At 42.2% G+C, this 17299-nt stretch overlaps 1 protein-coding gene across 3 annotated transcripts in view; it reads left to right on the top strand.

Annotated features, from left to right (window-relative positions):
* The first annotated feature begins 3342 nt into the window (after positions 1-3342).
* The window catches only part of NFD5 (pentatricopeptide (PPR) repeat-containing protein), a 79764-nt gene continuing 65807 nt past the window's right edge, over positions 3343-17299 (top strand). For all 3 annotated transcript variants that reach the window (XM_089373921.1, XM_089373920.1, XM_089373919.1), the window contains exon 1: positions 3343-4681. In XM_089373921.1, the coding sequence (XP_089230047.1) occupies positions 3554-4681 (1128 nt within the window). In that variant the 5' untranslated portion in view covers positions 3343-3553. The remainder of the gene's footprint in view (positions 4682-17299) is intronic.

The raw sequence follows: 17299 nt of genomic DNA, 5'->3' as shown, positions 1-17299 counted from the left end.
CCAGTTCAAACAATATTACCAAAACTCGACGAGGAAGGAAAAATCATATTGGAACCTGGAGCAGTCATAGAAACAAGAACTCGACAGCTATGAAATCGATCAATTTCAGAGTATATCATCAAGTGGAAGAACTTACCTGCTAAAGATTCCACATGGGAGGACAAGAATTTTATACAGAAGCATCAAGAACTACTCAAGCGTTGAGGACAACACTTTTTGAAGGAGAGGGGCATGTTAGGTTCCTTTACTACTAGTGTAACCCCTTATTGTTATTAGTACAACCCCCTTATTATATTGTTGTGCCCATGTAGTCCCCATATTGTTATTATCGTGCCCCATAGAAGCCGACTATTGTTATTATTGTGCCCTTACATTATTATTGTTATGTCGGCTCTGATTATATTATGACCCCTTAGACTCCTATATACAGAAAGGAGGTCTTGTCATTTGTATCATCCAAGAATTGTTCATTTGTGTAATGTAAAGGAGGTTTCCCCCTCAAAGAGTCTTATTTCTAAGGCGTTCATCTATCTTTTCTATCTTTTTGTGAGCTGGTTTCATAACAATAACTTTCACATACGATCTCCGTTTGGTGTGTGCGATAGCCCATTAGAAAGGTCTAGTGAAGGACAACAAATTTTGATTGCAAACGTCGATCAAAGACTTACCTTTTCCCGTTTCCCCAAAAAACACCGTTATGGCTTCAAAACAGCTCTAGAAGTTCAGGACCCAAAAAACTGCCAAAAAAAACTGCCGAAATAGGAAACCGTGCTTAAATTAGGAAACTAAAATGAAACAATGTTGGGGGTCCAAGTGGAATAGGTAGGTGGCCACCAATATCTGCCTAGATCAGGAAATGCCTTTGACATTAGCATCATTTTTCTTGAGTTGACTAATTTTTCATTGTCTTCTTGGATCAATGCCTTATTGCTCTTGCAACTTCATCTGTTAGCTTCTTTGTCATGCCTAGAGACCACCTTGAAATCCTTGGTTTGAACCCCATGAATGGATTGAGAAGAGCTCAAGCCTAGTTGGTTTTTTTCCTTGTTTTAAAGATATGCTTTGTACAAAATCCTGGCCAAATGAGCTTGTATGTCCTTCATATCTTTTTCATGCCGTTCTTCTGCAAGGGCAATCGATTGTGGGTCATCCAAATCGATATCTTCTAGTATGGATTCTGCTTCAACTTATAACGAAAGGGGGCTAACCATTTCCTGTGGTAATGGATTTTGTTGGTTCTCTTCAAGAGACTTTTGCACAAGCTCTGTAAGATTCAATAGAGGTTTATGCGATTTTCCTTCTATTGATTGAATGCTTGATTGAACATTATCTTGCTCTGAAGACTCCTTCAGAGAGGGACTCAAAGTTTGGGGTACCTTGAGGACTCACATTTCTTCTTCTTTGGGGGACTTTGCCCAAATCATCTTGTGCTTTCTGAGAAGGGTGTTTTTCAGGCAATTCCTTGGTCTTCATTAGACAATCCCTAATAATAATGCTCATATTCATGACAATGTCTGCATTTAAAGGGCACATGTTTGTAATCTAGAGATTGTTTCCAAACACTACCCTGATAATATATATCTATGGAGGTTGGAAGATGCTAGGAGATATTCATGTAAACATAAAAACAAGTATATGATGTGTACCTCCTTATCTTAGTAGTCTCCAATATTTTGACAAAGTGGTCGATGACATTGCCAATGCCTTCAGGGGTTTCCTCCTCCCAATATTCCCGGGGAAGAGAAAAGAGTAGTATCCACCCCAAGGCAGTAAGGAAGTATTCCTTCTTTGGATTGCACTACTCCTTCTAAAATTGCATGAAGAGCCTTGTATTGTTAAAAAAATACGACTCTCCTTCAAAAAGCCTCAATCTATCTTCCAAGTTGGAGAAAATGATTGTGAAGAATCCTCCTCCCCAGCTTTAATTTTATTTGACCCTAGAGATTCCATTTATTTTAGATCCACCCAATTAGAGACTTTTCAGAGGGCCATAATCCAATGAATTTGCAAATGAGAGTGCGACCCTGCATATGCTGGATATATTCTTTATTTTGCTAGATTTAACCTCATATTTTGCATCTTGCCAAGATGCACCCAATGAGGGTTTCACTGCGAAACTAGAAACCTCACTTCGTTTGACTACTTTATGAAAAGGATGTCAAAGATGAGGAGATTGAAGGGGAATACAAGTAGATCCAAAATCATTATGAACTTCCAAAACAACTTGGCTCAAGGAGGGGGCATAGCCCCCTCTCGTGGAACTAAGCATGGACAATTATGCAAAAAGAAACCCTAAATTTTGTAGAGCAAAAGCAAAATTTGAGAAAATTTCTAAATCAATAACCACTACCTATAGGCATTTTAATGGCTTTAACAACCACAAATAAAAGAAGAAAACATAGCCTTAATTTTTAAGATTATATATATGATTTTGTGTGGATATTACCTATTACCATGGTATGTCATTGCATGTTATTGCACAACTTGTCATTTTGAACTGTAATTATTTAGACATGAGAGAAAAAAGTATGATTAGACAGTGTAATAAGTACTACTTATGGAAAACTATATAGAAAAGAAAAAGGTATGATTAAACACTGTAATAGGCATTACTTATGGAAAATGGTATTGTTGTTCATTTGGTTCTTTTGAATAAATTAATTTAGTGGATGAAATGATAGTATTGACATATAAAGAAGGGATGTGAGTGGATTATGCAATGTGGAGAAACCTTGTATGCAACATACAATGTGAGCATTTGAAATAATTATAAAGAATGTGCGCAATCTGTATAAACAATCAATTAAATTTACAAAAAAGAGAATGGTAATTGAAATTTAATTACACCGAAGGAGTTTTTATTGTGAGGTTCCTCTTATTAATATTGTAGACATTTGTAGGCTGACGTTGTAGAGATTTCGATGAGGTCATGAAAACTCCACGTGACATTTTTAGTTAGCCCTATGATAAGGCCGACGCTGTAGAGATTTCGATGAGATCATGAAAACTCCACGTGACATTCTTAGTCAGCCTTATGATTACATGCTTCGAAACTGTGTATAAGTATAGTGTAACCCCAAAACACCATCAATGTACCCTTTGCACCCTAAGGTTCAAGTGCTAGTAATAAATTAATGCATCATTCTACATGGAAGACAAATATAACTTTATAAGTAAATATTATAGACTTCAAAATATATAATAAGTTAATGACTATTAAGTACAAACTTAATTTATCCTAATTAAATAAAATTAATATTAAAAAATAAGAAATTGGAATTTCAAATATTTATTTATTATAAAAATTAAATAAATCAGTTCCTCCCGACCATAATATCAAACCCATAAAATTTGGACTGATATTGAGATTTGAGATTTTCTCAACTGAACTCAAAATGGTTCATTCAGTTTTAATGAATATTTGCCAAAAGCACCTGCCCAAGGAGAGCATTATGATACAATACAAAACTCTTCACAAATGAGACCATTCAAATGTCGTTCTAAATTGTCAAATTTGCAGGGTTTTGGATAGGGTTTATTCCAGCTAACGCTAATGGAGTTCCTCACCACCAGGAGGACGATCACCCACTTGAGGAACGCCATCAAAAAATTCCAAACCCGGAGACCATTTTACAGAGTTTCAGCGGCCCATGTCAACCCCGCCATTTCCAGCCCGGAAAGCCCTAACGTCGGACCCTTCGACCTTCGACCAAGCAGATATTCGACACTGGAACCCCATTTCATATCAAAGAGCAGATTACTGCATTCCCTGCAAGTGCGCGAAGAAGAAGAAGATGATGATGATACCGCCATTAACTCGTTCTTGGAAAAATTCGTTGCAGTCATGCGCACCAAGCTCTCAGAAGCTTATGTAGATGCGGACAGAGAAGTCATTAACGGTATGCTGGAAATCGTAGTGGATAAAGTCGTTACGGAGATAGAAAAAGGCACATTCGAAGCTTTCAAACAATTTGAGGACTTTTTAGCGTCTCTGGAAACAGAAGACTTCAGTCAAGATCTCTGGAAAATTGTCTGGGATGCTTCCAAGGGCATTATCGAAGACATGCACAAGGACGAATTGAAAATGGAGATTCAAATGTATTTACAGTCCGATGAGATGAAGGAAATAACTAAGTTTGCCAAGGATGCAGGCGTAACTGGGGAGCTTCTGAGGGATTTGAAAATGCATTTTGCCGAGCAGAAAAGATCGGAAATTGAGTTCTACAGAAGCCTGGATAGGTTGGCTGGTAGAGATTCTACTACAAATCTGCTTGGGAGTGGCGGTCACAGAGTAAAACTGCTTGGGAGTGGTAGAGAGCATTTGGCTGAAGGGGTTGATGAATCTGTTGAGGGCGAAGAGCCTGAAGAAAAGCCTAAGCATGGTTTGCCGCAGCGGCGAGCGAAATTGAAGTTTCAGGCATACGGGATGGATTTGTCTGATCCGAGCTGGACTGCGGTCGGCCAGAAATTGGAAGTGGCAGAGAAGAAGATAACTCCAGAAGAGCCTACTGTGATGTCTGGAAAATGTAAGTCTATCATGAAGCAGATCCTTTCCTTGTCTGATGATGACGATCCGTCGGAGTTGCTGACTCAGTTGAGGGAAAATTTGAATCCTAGAAGGGTAGATTGGCTTGCAATCCTGCAGCAATTGAGCGAGTCAAACAAGATTATATATTTTAAGGTCGGTATTATGTTCCCTGAGCCTTTTTTGATGGTGCTCCTTGAGTTTTATGAATTTGGAAACACCGTATTGCCAAGTCTAAGAATACAATAGATCTTCATGATCTTCACTCACATGAAGATTTGTTCATTGTAGGATGACCCCCCAATTTTCTGTTGTCTGCGTATGTAGTGAATAATCTTACACTGATAACGATTATGAGACGAACGTTGTTTTGTAAAGTATTACCTGCATCAATGTGAGACCAAGTATAGCCCACATCAATGTGAGACCAAGGTGGGTAATATGAGGTATTAATTATTATCCACATCAAAAGCTTGCCAATCTGGAAACTGGTATTTGAGTTCAAATCCCTTAAGTTGATGTAGCAGCATCCTTCATTCCAGCACTGGCAGTGCTGCCAGTTTTGATGTCATGCCTCGTGAGCCTCTTTGGCTTGTGGTTGATAAATATGTGATGTCCGCAATTGCAAGCTATCTTATTATGGCGGCATATCCTTGTGATGGGATTCTGTGCCATATCAGTACTCTCCTTCTAAATTGCATTCCAGGACTTCGTTATACCAATGGTTTGTGCTAATTGACATGTTGATTTTGAACCAATGTAGCTAGGGTGCATGCACGTGGGTGGGTTGGTTTTGATATTTGGGTGTCTGAAGTGAGCAGGGCATATCATAGACCACATAAACACATATTTTTCCAAAGAAAATGTCATGGGGATACACAAGGGATGCTTCACCGCATTTGTGGATGGCATCCCAAGTAAAATCGTTAACGTAGACCAATGCATCTCACCTAGGGGGAATTCAAACTAAGCACCTGCTAACACAATACTAGCCAAATACCCAACAACATTTGGGCCAATTGGTTGAGCTAGCTTTTCGGGCTAAAATGTTTGGAAACATCTTGTCACACCATCAAGCACTTAAGTGACAGTGAGATTGTTGGTACCTTGAAAACTCCAATTGACCCACAAAGGAAAACATGTCATGAGTTGGATTTGCACCTAGATGTGGGCGACAACAACTTTTCCTCCTACCCACTCAAGCTAGATCCAGTCAACCAAAATGTTTGGACACATGGCGTCCCACCCTAAAGCGAGAGTGAGATTGTTGGTACCTTGAGAGTACTAATTGGTGCAAAACAGGGAAACATATCACAAGCGAGATTTGAACATGGGTGGGGAGGATAACAACTTTTGCTGTTAACCACCCAAGCTAGACCAAATTAACTAAAATGTTTGGAAACACTTCATCCCACACTCAAGTGCTTAACTAAGTTTGGGATTGCTAGTACTTTGCTAGCCCTAATTGACTAATGAGGGGCAAATATATCACAAGTGGTATTTGAATCTGTTAAGTTTAAGTATGTTCTATGCTTAGAGGAATTTATTTCAATTTTCATAGTGAGCTCAATATCTTTTCCAGATTAGCAATCACATCAGCATAATAGTAAATTGCAGATATAACATAAACATAAATCGTAGAAGACAAGCCAAGATAAGAGGACACAAGATGTGGCGCTAGCTAGGGACAAACCCCAATGTGGGGAAACCCTTGATCAATTCTTCTTACACGTTCTTCAATAGTTCAGCAGAGAGAGAGATAGTACATATACAACAAAAGTCAACATGTTGACTTATCTAAATAAGAGCATAGATCATCTCTAAGTAGATGATACATGAGGTAACTGAACTCAGTTGAAGACATGCTGCTTCAATTGATTCTCCAAGGTGACTCCATCACCTATCATTGTGATGCACCTCGTCATCACGCTCCACCTCATTGTGCTGCACCTCGTAATCACGCTCCACCTCATTGTGCTGCATCATGCTGCACCCATCATCACTATGCTGGACCTTATTACCACGCTGCACTATTAATTTTAGGTATGTTCTATGCTTAGAGCAGTTTATTTCAATTTTCATAGTTAGCACAATTTCTTTTCCAGATTAGTAATCACATCAATGTTAAAGTAAACTGCAGATAGAACATAAACATAAATTGCAGAAGACAAGCCAAGACAAGAGGACACAAGATGTGGCGCTAGCTAGGGACAAACCCCAATGTGGGGAAACCCTTGATCAATTCTTCTTATATGTTCTTCAGTAGTTCAACAGAGAGAGAGAGAGAGAGGGAATACATTTACAAGAGAAGTCAACACTTTGACTTATCTAGATAAGAGCAGAGATCATCTCTAAGAAGATGATACGTGAGATCAGTTGAAGACATGATGCTTCAACTGATTCTCCAAGGTGATTCCTTCACCTATCATTGTGTGGAATCTCGTCATCATGCTGCACCATGCTTGCCATTGCTATCCATGTTGTCCATGCTTGTTGTTGTACCATGCTTGCTGCTGTACCATGTGCCTTCTACCATGTCACAACTCCTGTCCCACTTTGCCTTGCCATACCTTGTAGCTGTCCCATATGTCTTAGCATACCTTGTTTCTGTCCATATGTCTTAGCATACCCTCCTGTTGTCCATGTGTCTTAGCAGCATCATGTTACCTTGCTGTCCCATGCATGTTAGCATCGCTATATTACCTTGCTGTCCCATGCATGTTAGCAGCACTATGTCTTGCTGTCCCATTGAATATTGTGGCATAATTTCATGCTGCTAGTACTGTTGTCCCATCACGGCTTGTTATCCCAGTATAGCAACCCAACATTGCTGCTGTCCCAACATACTTACGCTGCTCTAAATATGTATGTACCATTGCCTAGCTGTCTTGTAACTGCTGTACCTAACAGTCATGCCCAACACATTGCTGTTCTGGGCATATGGCAGCCCTTAATACTTCCTTCAGCTCATAGCTCTAGGGTCCTTGACTGCAACAATCTTGGACTGATTAGGGTACTTCCAACATCCCTTCAATCTGCTCAGGAATGCCCTCCTTTGTTGCAACTGGCCTTCAAAGAGAGGAGGAGACCCTATACTGCGTTTTTTGGGCAGTCTATCCTTCATCAACAACTTCAGCCTTCCTTTGTTTGCTGCGGCTTACTATATCAAGTCTCATCTTGTCTGTGGCAGCCCAACACTCTTCCAAATGATCCTAAAACAGTCCATATTGCTGCGGCATAAGGCCTGCGGTTAGGGCACACCTGGATAGTGACTAGGGCACAAACTTAGGCTTCATAAATTAGCGTTTAGGGCCTGTCTTCCACGTATAATTAGGTTTCATCCTTGGCTGCGGCTAGGGCATGTTGAGGCCTCCTTTATACATCATTCATCTGCGTCTAAAGTGCTGCATTAGTCCTTCTATTCTCTGCGGCTAGGGCACAACATGACCCTCCTTTTTCTGCGGTTAGATGTCTTTTCCTAGGACAACATTTAAGGTTTTTAAGGACAACTGCCTAGGGTCTCTTCTAGACCCGCGTTTAGAGCAGTTATAACTTCTCCTTACTGCGCTATAGAAGTCTCCTCCATGACTGTGTTAAGGCTTCTTCATTGACTGCGTTAGGGCTTCTTCATTAGGGCAACGTAGAGCCTAGGGTACTCCCTCTAGATCTCTCCTCCATCAAAACCCAAAACATAATGAAGAGAGAGATCACAAGAGTGTGAGTGTGTGAAAATGACTTGAAGGCCACCTCTATTTATACTAAAACGTTGAGCACAAGTGGGGGTAATTTGGTTGCTGGCCGACCTTGTTGAATTGTCTTATAACACAAATAAATTCATTACTCCATGAATACGTATCAGAATCAGATGATCTTTAGATCAATCCTACACCTCTCGATAAGAGGGATCCAAGAGAAATATCAGCTGCCATAAATAAGATGACCCACATGGAGTTTGGCCCTAGTTGCCAATTTTAACACTCCCTCTCAACTAGGGAGAACTCCATCTGCTGATCCATATGTCCGATTGTACAATCTCTGCCATCAGTGCCATGCATTGTTCTGCTCTGCGCTGTTGACCTCTGTTCTGCTCTGTTGAACCTTGAAGAAGAAGAATTGATCGAGAATGTCTCATACCATTCTCTATTGACCCGAAATTAGTTTTATTGATCCCAGATCAATATCACAAGAGAGTGTCTCAAATCACTCATACTGATCCCAGATCAGTTTCATTGATCCTATATCAATGGAGGTCATCCTAGCATAGGGAGTACGGTAGATACAATTATGCGTCCATCGATAGTACTATGGTCCCTAACCCCATTTCCTTGCTCATTAGCCAGATGAGAGGTACTTCCTATGAGTTCCAGACTGCATGGGTAGGATGCCTCGACAGGAGAATCATTCATCTTGTCCCTAAGTCGCCTCGGAGTATCATAGGGGAAGGTTGAGCCATTCACCGTATACACAGTGCACCATTAGGGGAGGGTGAGTCGCCCTATGGTTGCATGTTGCTCTAGTAAGTACCCCAAGCCCCCCGGAGCTCCCAGAGCTCAATGTATGCAACATGCAAGACCCTTATAAGAAGGTCTCTCAATGACTCCAAGTCGTTCGGGAAAGTCACAAATTTGACCTTTCCCCGAGGCTTTAACAAAATGTTTGCAACCTGTACATCAGTCTCAATGCGATGGAGCCTCCTCGCTCATCGATGTACCATATCCCAGATAAGGTAGTATTTGATGTCTATCTACTGGAGCAATCATAGAATACGGGATTCCTCAACAATCGAATCCCCCCGTGGTTGTCACAGAGGATCACGGTGGTATTCATCATGTGTACAAACAGCTCGCTGAAGAGCTTCCACAACCAGGCAGCTTCACACGAGATCATACTCATAGCTATGTATTCGGTCTTAGCGGTGCTTATAGCAATTGACTTCTGCTTCCTGCTCATCCAGGATATCAAACAGAACCCAAAGAGAACCAGCACTCGGAAGTGCTCTTGCGATCCTCCACACTGCCTGCCCAGTCAGTATTCGAATAATCATGTAGCTTCATATTTCAGTAGTGTATCTCAATCTATGAGAGATTGTGCCCTGAAGATATCTCAGAAGATTCCTGGCACCAATCCAGTGTGGCTCAACCATATATGAGCTCATCATACTAACTGCAAATTATATGTCCGGACAGAAGTTCACCAAGAACATCAACGCGAATGAGTTTATGAAATTCAGAGGCATTTCCCAAATCTGGTCTAGCATCACTACCATATAACTTCTGAAAGTTCGAGGTAGTCACGGGCTTGTAGTTTACCTTTCCACATTCGGAATAAAACTACTTCTTACTTCTGCAAATGGGAGGGTCTGCACCTGTCAGAGATAGGTCATCCTTAGAAGGTGCCGGTATGAGAGGTCTATCATCCACAACCTTCGAGCAATGGTTTGGATCGGCTTCACTCCTAGTGAATCTCAGCTTCATTAGACAGCTATCAATCCTCTCATACTACGCCCAGGGTGTTTTGGTTCAAGCCATAGAGTGCTTTCTTCCACCTGTATACATGAGATTCCTAATCATGAATCTCAAACCCCTCGGGTTGTTCCAAACTTGTGGACCTGCTACATGAGGGGAATGGTCCCCTTGTAAGATTTTCCTTCGGTACATCTCAGACATGTACCTTCATGCTCTTTTTGAATTCAGGCATCCCTGTCACCATTTGACTCACATCGGGTAGGGCCCCATAAGTAGACCTCTGGTGATATAGATGAGATGTGTCAATTGACATGGTCCCCAATGGACCATCCTGCAACTTTATACAAATTGCCAACCCTGAAATCGAAAGCATCTTAGATTTTATTTATTTTAAACACGTACCTTTCCATCGATGAATGCCACCCTAAAACCTTTGACTTCCATTGCCGAAATGGAAACCAGGTTCTTCTTGCGATCAGGTACATAAAAGAGATTCTATAAATGAATCGAGTTACTCTCATTCAATTGAGGGGTAATATTCTCTACACCCTTTCTGGGATAGGTGGCATCGACTCCAAGTATAATCCCACGATTGTTTCCATTTCTACCAAATTAAGGAGAGCGCCCTTCTATCCGATGAAGTGCCTGGGGTTTCTTGCTTCCTTTGAAGAGTTGGCCATTTCCTTGATGATCTGCCTTACTTGTCATTCCTTTGATCATTGAAGATGTCCCTGGAATGATTGTTGTTATCATCAAGTGATGTGTCATAATGGCCGAACTTATTACAAGCAAGGCATCTGCCTTTCCTTTCACCTTGAGATCCGGACTTCCATTGAAGTGATCTGTAGGTAGGCCATCAAAAGCTTCCGCTGTGCTATTCTGATAATATTCTCTGCTTCAACTTCACCCTTGGTGAATTTGAAGAGGGATGAGGAATTCATTGATCCTTTTGTCCTTTCCCAACTGTTTTCGGTAATTGCTCTTTCACTCTTGCTTGGGCTTTGTCTTCACCTCAGCTCTGATACCATGTTAATTTTAGGTATGTTCTATGCTTAGAGCAGTTTATTTCAATTTTCATAGTTAGCACAATTTTTTTTTCCAGATTAGCAATCACATTAGCATTAAAGTAAATGTAGATAGAACATAAACATAAATTGCAGAAGACAAGCCAAGACAAGAGGACACAAGATGTGACGCTAGCCAGGGACAAACCCCAATGTGGGGAAACCCTTGATCAATTCTTATTATATGTTCTTCAATAGTTCAACAGAGAGAGAGAGAGATAGTACATTTACAACAGAAGTCAACACTTTGACTTATCTGGATAAGAGCAGAGATCATCTCTAAGAAGATGATACATGAGATCAGTTGAAGCCATGCTGCTTCAATTGATTCTCCAAGGTGACTCCTTCACCTATCATTGTGTTGCATCTCGTCATCATGCTGCACCTCACCGTGCTGCACCTTGCTTGTCGCTGCTATCCATGCTGTCCATGCTTGCTGTTGTACCATGCTTGCTGCTGTACCATGTGCCTTCTGCCATGTCACAGCTGCTGTCCCACTTTGCCTTGCCATACCTTGTTGTTGTCGATATGTCTTAGCATACCTTGTTGCTGTCCATGTGTCTTAGCAGCATCATGTTACCTTGCTGTCCTATGCATATTAGCATCACTATATTACCTTGCTGTCCCATGCATGTTAGCAGCACTATGTCTTGCTGTCCCATTGAATATTGTGGCACAATTTCATGCTACTAGTACTGTTGTCCCATCACGGCTTGTTATCCCAGTATAGCAACCCAACATTGCTGCTGTCCCAACATACTTACGCTGCTCTAAATATGTATGTACCATTGCCTAGCTGTACTGTAACTGCTGTACCTAACAGTCATGCCCAACACACCGCTGTTCTGGGCATATGGCAGGCCTTAATACTTCCTTCAGCTCATAGCTCTAGGGTCCTTGACTGCAACAATCTTGGACTGGTTAGGGTACTTCCAACAAACCTTTAATCTGCCCAGAAATGCCCTCCTTTGCTGCAACTGCCCTTCAAAGAGAGGAGGAGACCCTATACTGCATTTTCTGGGCAGTCTATCCCTCATCAACAACTTTGCCCTTCCTCTGTTTGCTGCGGTTTACTATATCAAGTCTCCTCTTGACTGTGGTAGCCCAACACTCTTCCAAATGATCCTAAAACAATCCTTATTGCTGTGGCATAAGGCCTGCAGTTAAGGCACACCTGGACAGTGACTAGGGCACAAACTTAGGCCTCATACATCAGAGTTTAGGGCCCGTCTTCCACGTATGATTAGGTCTCATCCTTGTCTGAGGCTAGGGCACGTTGAGGCCTCCTTTATACATCATTCATCTGTGACTAAAGTGCTGCGTTAGTCCTTCTATTCTCTGCGGCTAGGGCACAACATGACCCTCCTTTGTCTGCAGTTAAATATCTTTTCCTAGGACAACATTTAAGGCTTTTAAGGACAACTGCTTAGGGTCTCTTCTAGACCTGTGTTTAGGGCAGTTAGAACTTCTCCTTGCTGTGCTATAAAAGTCTCCTCCATGACTGCGTTAAGGCTTCTTCATTGACTGCATTAGGGTTTCTTCATTAGGGCAGCGTAGAGCCTAGGGTACTCCCTCTAGATCTCTCCTTCATCAAAACCCAGAACAGAATGAAGAGAGAGATCACAATAGTGTGAGTGTGTGAAAATGACTTGAAGGCCACCTCTATTTATACTAAAACATTGAGCACAAGTGCGGGTAGTTTGGTTGCTGGCCGACCTTGTTGAATTGTCTTATAACACAAATAAATTCATAACTCCATGACTACTTATCGGAATCGGATGATCTTTAGATCAATCCTACACCTCTCGATGAAGGGATCCAAGAAAAATAGCAGCTGCCATAAATAAGATGACCCACATGGAGTTTGGCCCTAGTTGCCAATTTTAACATGCACACATCATACTACTGCTCCTTATGCCACACCTTCTTGTACTACAACATCTTGCTGTACCATATCATCTTGCTGCACTCACCAGTGTTTTATACTGTACCTCACTGTATTGCATCATGTATGTGCCATTGCTGCACCATGTTGCCACACTGCTATCCCATGTGCTTGCAGCATCATGCGTGCCACCATGTGCTTTCTGCACCTTGCCCAATGTGCTTGCAGCACCATGTGCTTTTTACACCTTGCCCAATGTGCTTGCAGCACCATGCTTGCCACCATGTGCTTGCTGTACCTTGCTTACTGTACTGTTGTCCCAATTGGCTATTGCTGCACCATGTCATGCTGTTATCCCATTTGTCAGCATGCCATTGCTACTGTCCTAATTGTTACCATTCCATTGCTGCTGTCCCATTATTGTTGCTGTTCCAATTGTCGCTGCTGTCCCAATAGTTGGCATTGCTGTGACTGCACTTTTGGTTAGGGTATGTGCCACTGCCCTTAACCCAACACACAACAAGACTAGCCCTCTAGTACTGCGGCCAGCCTTGAAGATGCTCCTCCCATGCCATGTTATCCTCTCAACACAGCCATGAAATAACTCCAACAACTTGCTATGGCCTGCGACCTAGCTTGTTGTAGCTTTCAGCCTCCTCAACGTGCCCAAACAACCACTCAAATTCCAGCGTTTAGCTTCCCTCTACTCGGCCTAGCAGCTTGCCTTCTCGGCCCTAGATCCTTGGCCCTCCATCCATCAATTCCGTCACTTGAAGTGACCTGCGTCTAGGGCATCATGGACATGCTGCTAGGGCATCATAGTAACCCTCCTTGACTACGTCTAGGGCTTGTAGAGACCAGCGTATAGGGCAGCGTGTAGGCTTCCTTCTTGACTGCGTCTAGGGCTTGCAGAGACCAACTTATAGGGCAGCATGTAGGCTTCCTTCTTGACTACGTCTAGGGCTTGTAGAGACCAATGTATATGGCAGCGTGTTCCTTCTTGACTGCATTTAGGGCTTGTACTAGGGCTCCTTACCTTCTGTGTTTAGGGCTTCCTCTCCTAGATTTCTCTTCCACTAAAACCCAGAACAAGTGGAGAGAAATCAAGAGTGAAGTGTGTAGAAATGACTATCAAGTCACCTACTTTTATACTAAAACGTTGAGCACATGCGTGGGTTGGTTGGTTGCTGGCCGACCTTGACGAATTGTCTTATAACACAAATAAATTCATATCTTCATGAATACTTATCGGAATCGAATGATCTTTAGATCAATCCTACACCTTTCGATGAGAGGAGTCCAAGAAAAATATCATCTGCCATAAATAAGATGACCCACATGGAGTTGGCCCTAGTTGCCAATTTCAACATTCCCTTTCAACTAGGGAGCACTCCATCTGCTGATCCATCTGCCAGACTGTACTATCTTTGTCATCAATGCTCTGCACTGCTCTACTCTGCTCTGCTGAACCATGAAGAAGAAGAATTGATCGAGAATGTCTCATACCATTCTCTACTGACCCAGAGTCAGTTGCATATGAAGAGAGTGTGTCATACCACTCTTACTGATCCTAGATTAGTTCCAAAAGAGAGTGAGTTATGTCACTCTTATTGACCCGAAGTCAGTTCCAGTTGATCCTAGATCAATATCACAAGAGAGTGTCTGAAACCACTCATACTAATCCCAGATCAGTTCCAAGAGAGAGTGAGCTATATCACTCTTACTGACCCGAAGTTAGTTCCAGTTGATCCCAGAACAATATCACACGAGAGTGTCTAAAACCACTCATACTGATCCCAGATCAATTCCAAGAGAGAGTGAGCTATATCACTCTTACTGACCCGAAGTCAGGTCCAATTGATCCTAGATCAATGGAGGTCATCCTAGCATAGGGAGTATGGTAGATACAACGATGCGTCCATCTATAATACTACTAGGGTCCCTAATCCCATTTCCCTACTCATTGGCCAAATGAGAGGTACTTCCCATGAGTCCCAGACTACATGGGTAGGATGCCTCGACAGGAGAACCACTCATCCTGTCCATAAGTCGCCACGAGGTATCACAGGGGAAGGCTGAACCATTCACCCTGTACACAATGCACCATTAGGGGAGGGTGAGTCGCCCTATGGTCGCTTGTTGCTCCAAGAAGTACCCCAAGCCCCCCAGAGCTCCCAAAGCTCAATGCATGCATCATGCAGGACCCTCATAAGAGGGTCTCTCAACGACTTCAAGTTGTTCGGGAAAGTCACAAATTTGACCTTTCCTCAGGGCTTCGACAAAATGTATGCGACTTGCACATCAGTCCCAATGTGATGGAGCCTTCTTGCTCATCGATGTACCATATCCCAGATAAGGTAGTACCTGATGTCTATATGCTAGAGCAATTATAGAATACGAGATTCCTCAATAATCGAATCCTCCTCTGGTTGGCACAGAAGATCATCGTGGTATCCATCATGTGTACAACCAACTCGCTGAAGAGCTTCCGCAACCAGGCAGCTTCACACGAGGTCATACTCGTAGCTATGTATTCGGTCTTAGCGGTGCTCAAAGCAACCGTCTTCTGCTTCTTGCTCATCGAGGATATCGAGTAGAACCCAAAGAGAACCAACACCCAGAAGTTCTCTTGTGATTCTCCACACTGCTTGCCTAATCAGCTTCAAAATAATCACGTAGCTTCACATTTCCGGCAGTGTATCTTAATCCATGAGAGATTGTGCCTTGAAGATATCTCAAATGATTCTTGGCACCAATCCAGTGAGGCTCAACCAAATATGAGCCCAACATGCTAACTGCAAAACATATATCCGGACGGAAGTTCACCAAGAACATCAATGCGAATGAGTTTATGAAACTCAGAGGCATTTCCCAAATCTGGTTCGACATCACTACCACATAACTTCTGAAAGTTAAGCTCCATCGAGGTAGTCACGGGCTTGCAGTTCACCATTCCAAATCCGAAATCCAACTCCCTCTTACTTTTGCAAATGAGAGGGTTTGCACCTATCAGAAAGAGGTCATCCTCATAAGGTGCCAGTATGAGAGGTCTATCATCCACAACCTTCAAGCAATGGTTTGGATCGACTTCACTCCTAGTGAATCTCAGCTTCATCAGACAGCTATCAATCCTCTCATATTAAGCCCAGGGTGTTTTGCTTCAAGCCATAGAGGGCTTTCTTCCACCTGCATACATGAGATTCCCAATCATGAATCTCAAACCCCTCGGGTTGTTCCAAACCTGTGGACCTACTACATGAGGGGAATGGTCCCCTTGTAAGATTTTCCTTCGGTACATCTCGGACATGTACCTTCATGCTCTTCTTGAATTTAGGCATCCCTGTCACCATCTGACTCACATCGGGTAGGGCCCCATAATAAGTAGACCTTCGGTGCTATAGAAGAGATGTGTCAACTGACATGGTCCCCAATGGACTTCCTGCAACTTGATACAAATTGCCAACCCTGAACCCAAGAATAAAAGCATCTTTGAAAATTCCATTTTCAAATATGTACCTTTCCATTGACGAATGCCATCCTGAAATCTTTGACTTCCATTGCCGAAATGGACACCAGGTTCTTCTTGTGATTAGGTACATAAAGAGATTCTTATAAATGAATCGAGTTACCCTCATTCAATTGAGGGGTGACATTCCCTACACCCTTTCCAGGATAGGTGGCATTGATTCCAAGTATAATCCCATGATTGTTTCCATCTCTACCAAATTAGAGAGTGCACCCTTCTATCCAATGAAGTGCCTTGAAACACTACAATCAATAAGCCAGATTCCCAAAGAGTCTGGAGGAGAGGGCCAATATAAGATAATGCTTCTTTATCTTATCAGAAACAACATTTGATTCTTCATACCTAGGGTTCCTTGCTTTCTTGAAGAGTCGGCTATTTCCTTGATGACTTGTATTACCTGTCATTCCTCTGATCATTGAAGATGTCCTTGGAATGATTGTTATCATCAACAAGTGATGTGTCCCTACCATTTGGACACTCCTTCGCATAATGGCTGAACTTATTATAAACAAGGCATCTGCCTTTTCTTCCACCCTTAGATCCAGACTTCCCATTGAAGTGATCTTTAGGTAGGCCATCAGAAGCCTCCGCTGCGCCATTTTGATAATATTCTCTGCTTCGACCTGACCCTTGGTTAATTTGAAGAGGGATGAGGAACCCATTGATCCTTTTGTCCTTTCCCAACTATCTTCGGTGATTGCTCTTTCACTCTTGCTTGGGCTTTGTCTTCACCTCAGCTCTGATACCATGTTAAGTTTAGGTATGTTCTATGCGTAGAGGAATTTATTTCAATTTTCACAGTTAGCTCAATATCTTTTCCAGATTAGCAATCAC

Source organism: Pinus tabuliformis, chromosome 8, assembly GCF_031772625.1.
Source record: "Pinus tabuliformis cultivar Carrire ecotype Pingquan chromosome 8, CPIR1, whole genome shotgun sequence".
NCBI lineage: Eukaryota > Viridiplantae > Streptophyta > Pinopsida > Pinales > Pinaceae > Pinus > Pinus tabuliformis.
This window is presented reverse-complemented; position numbering and strand designations above follow the sequence as displayed.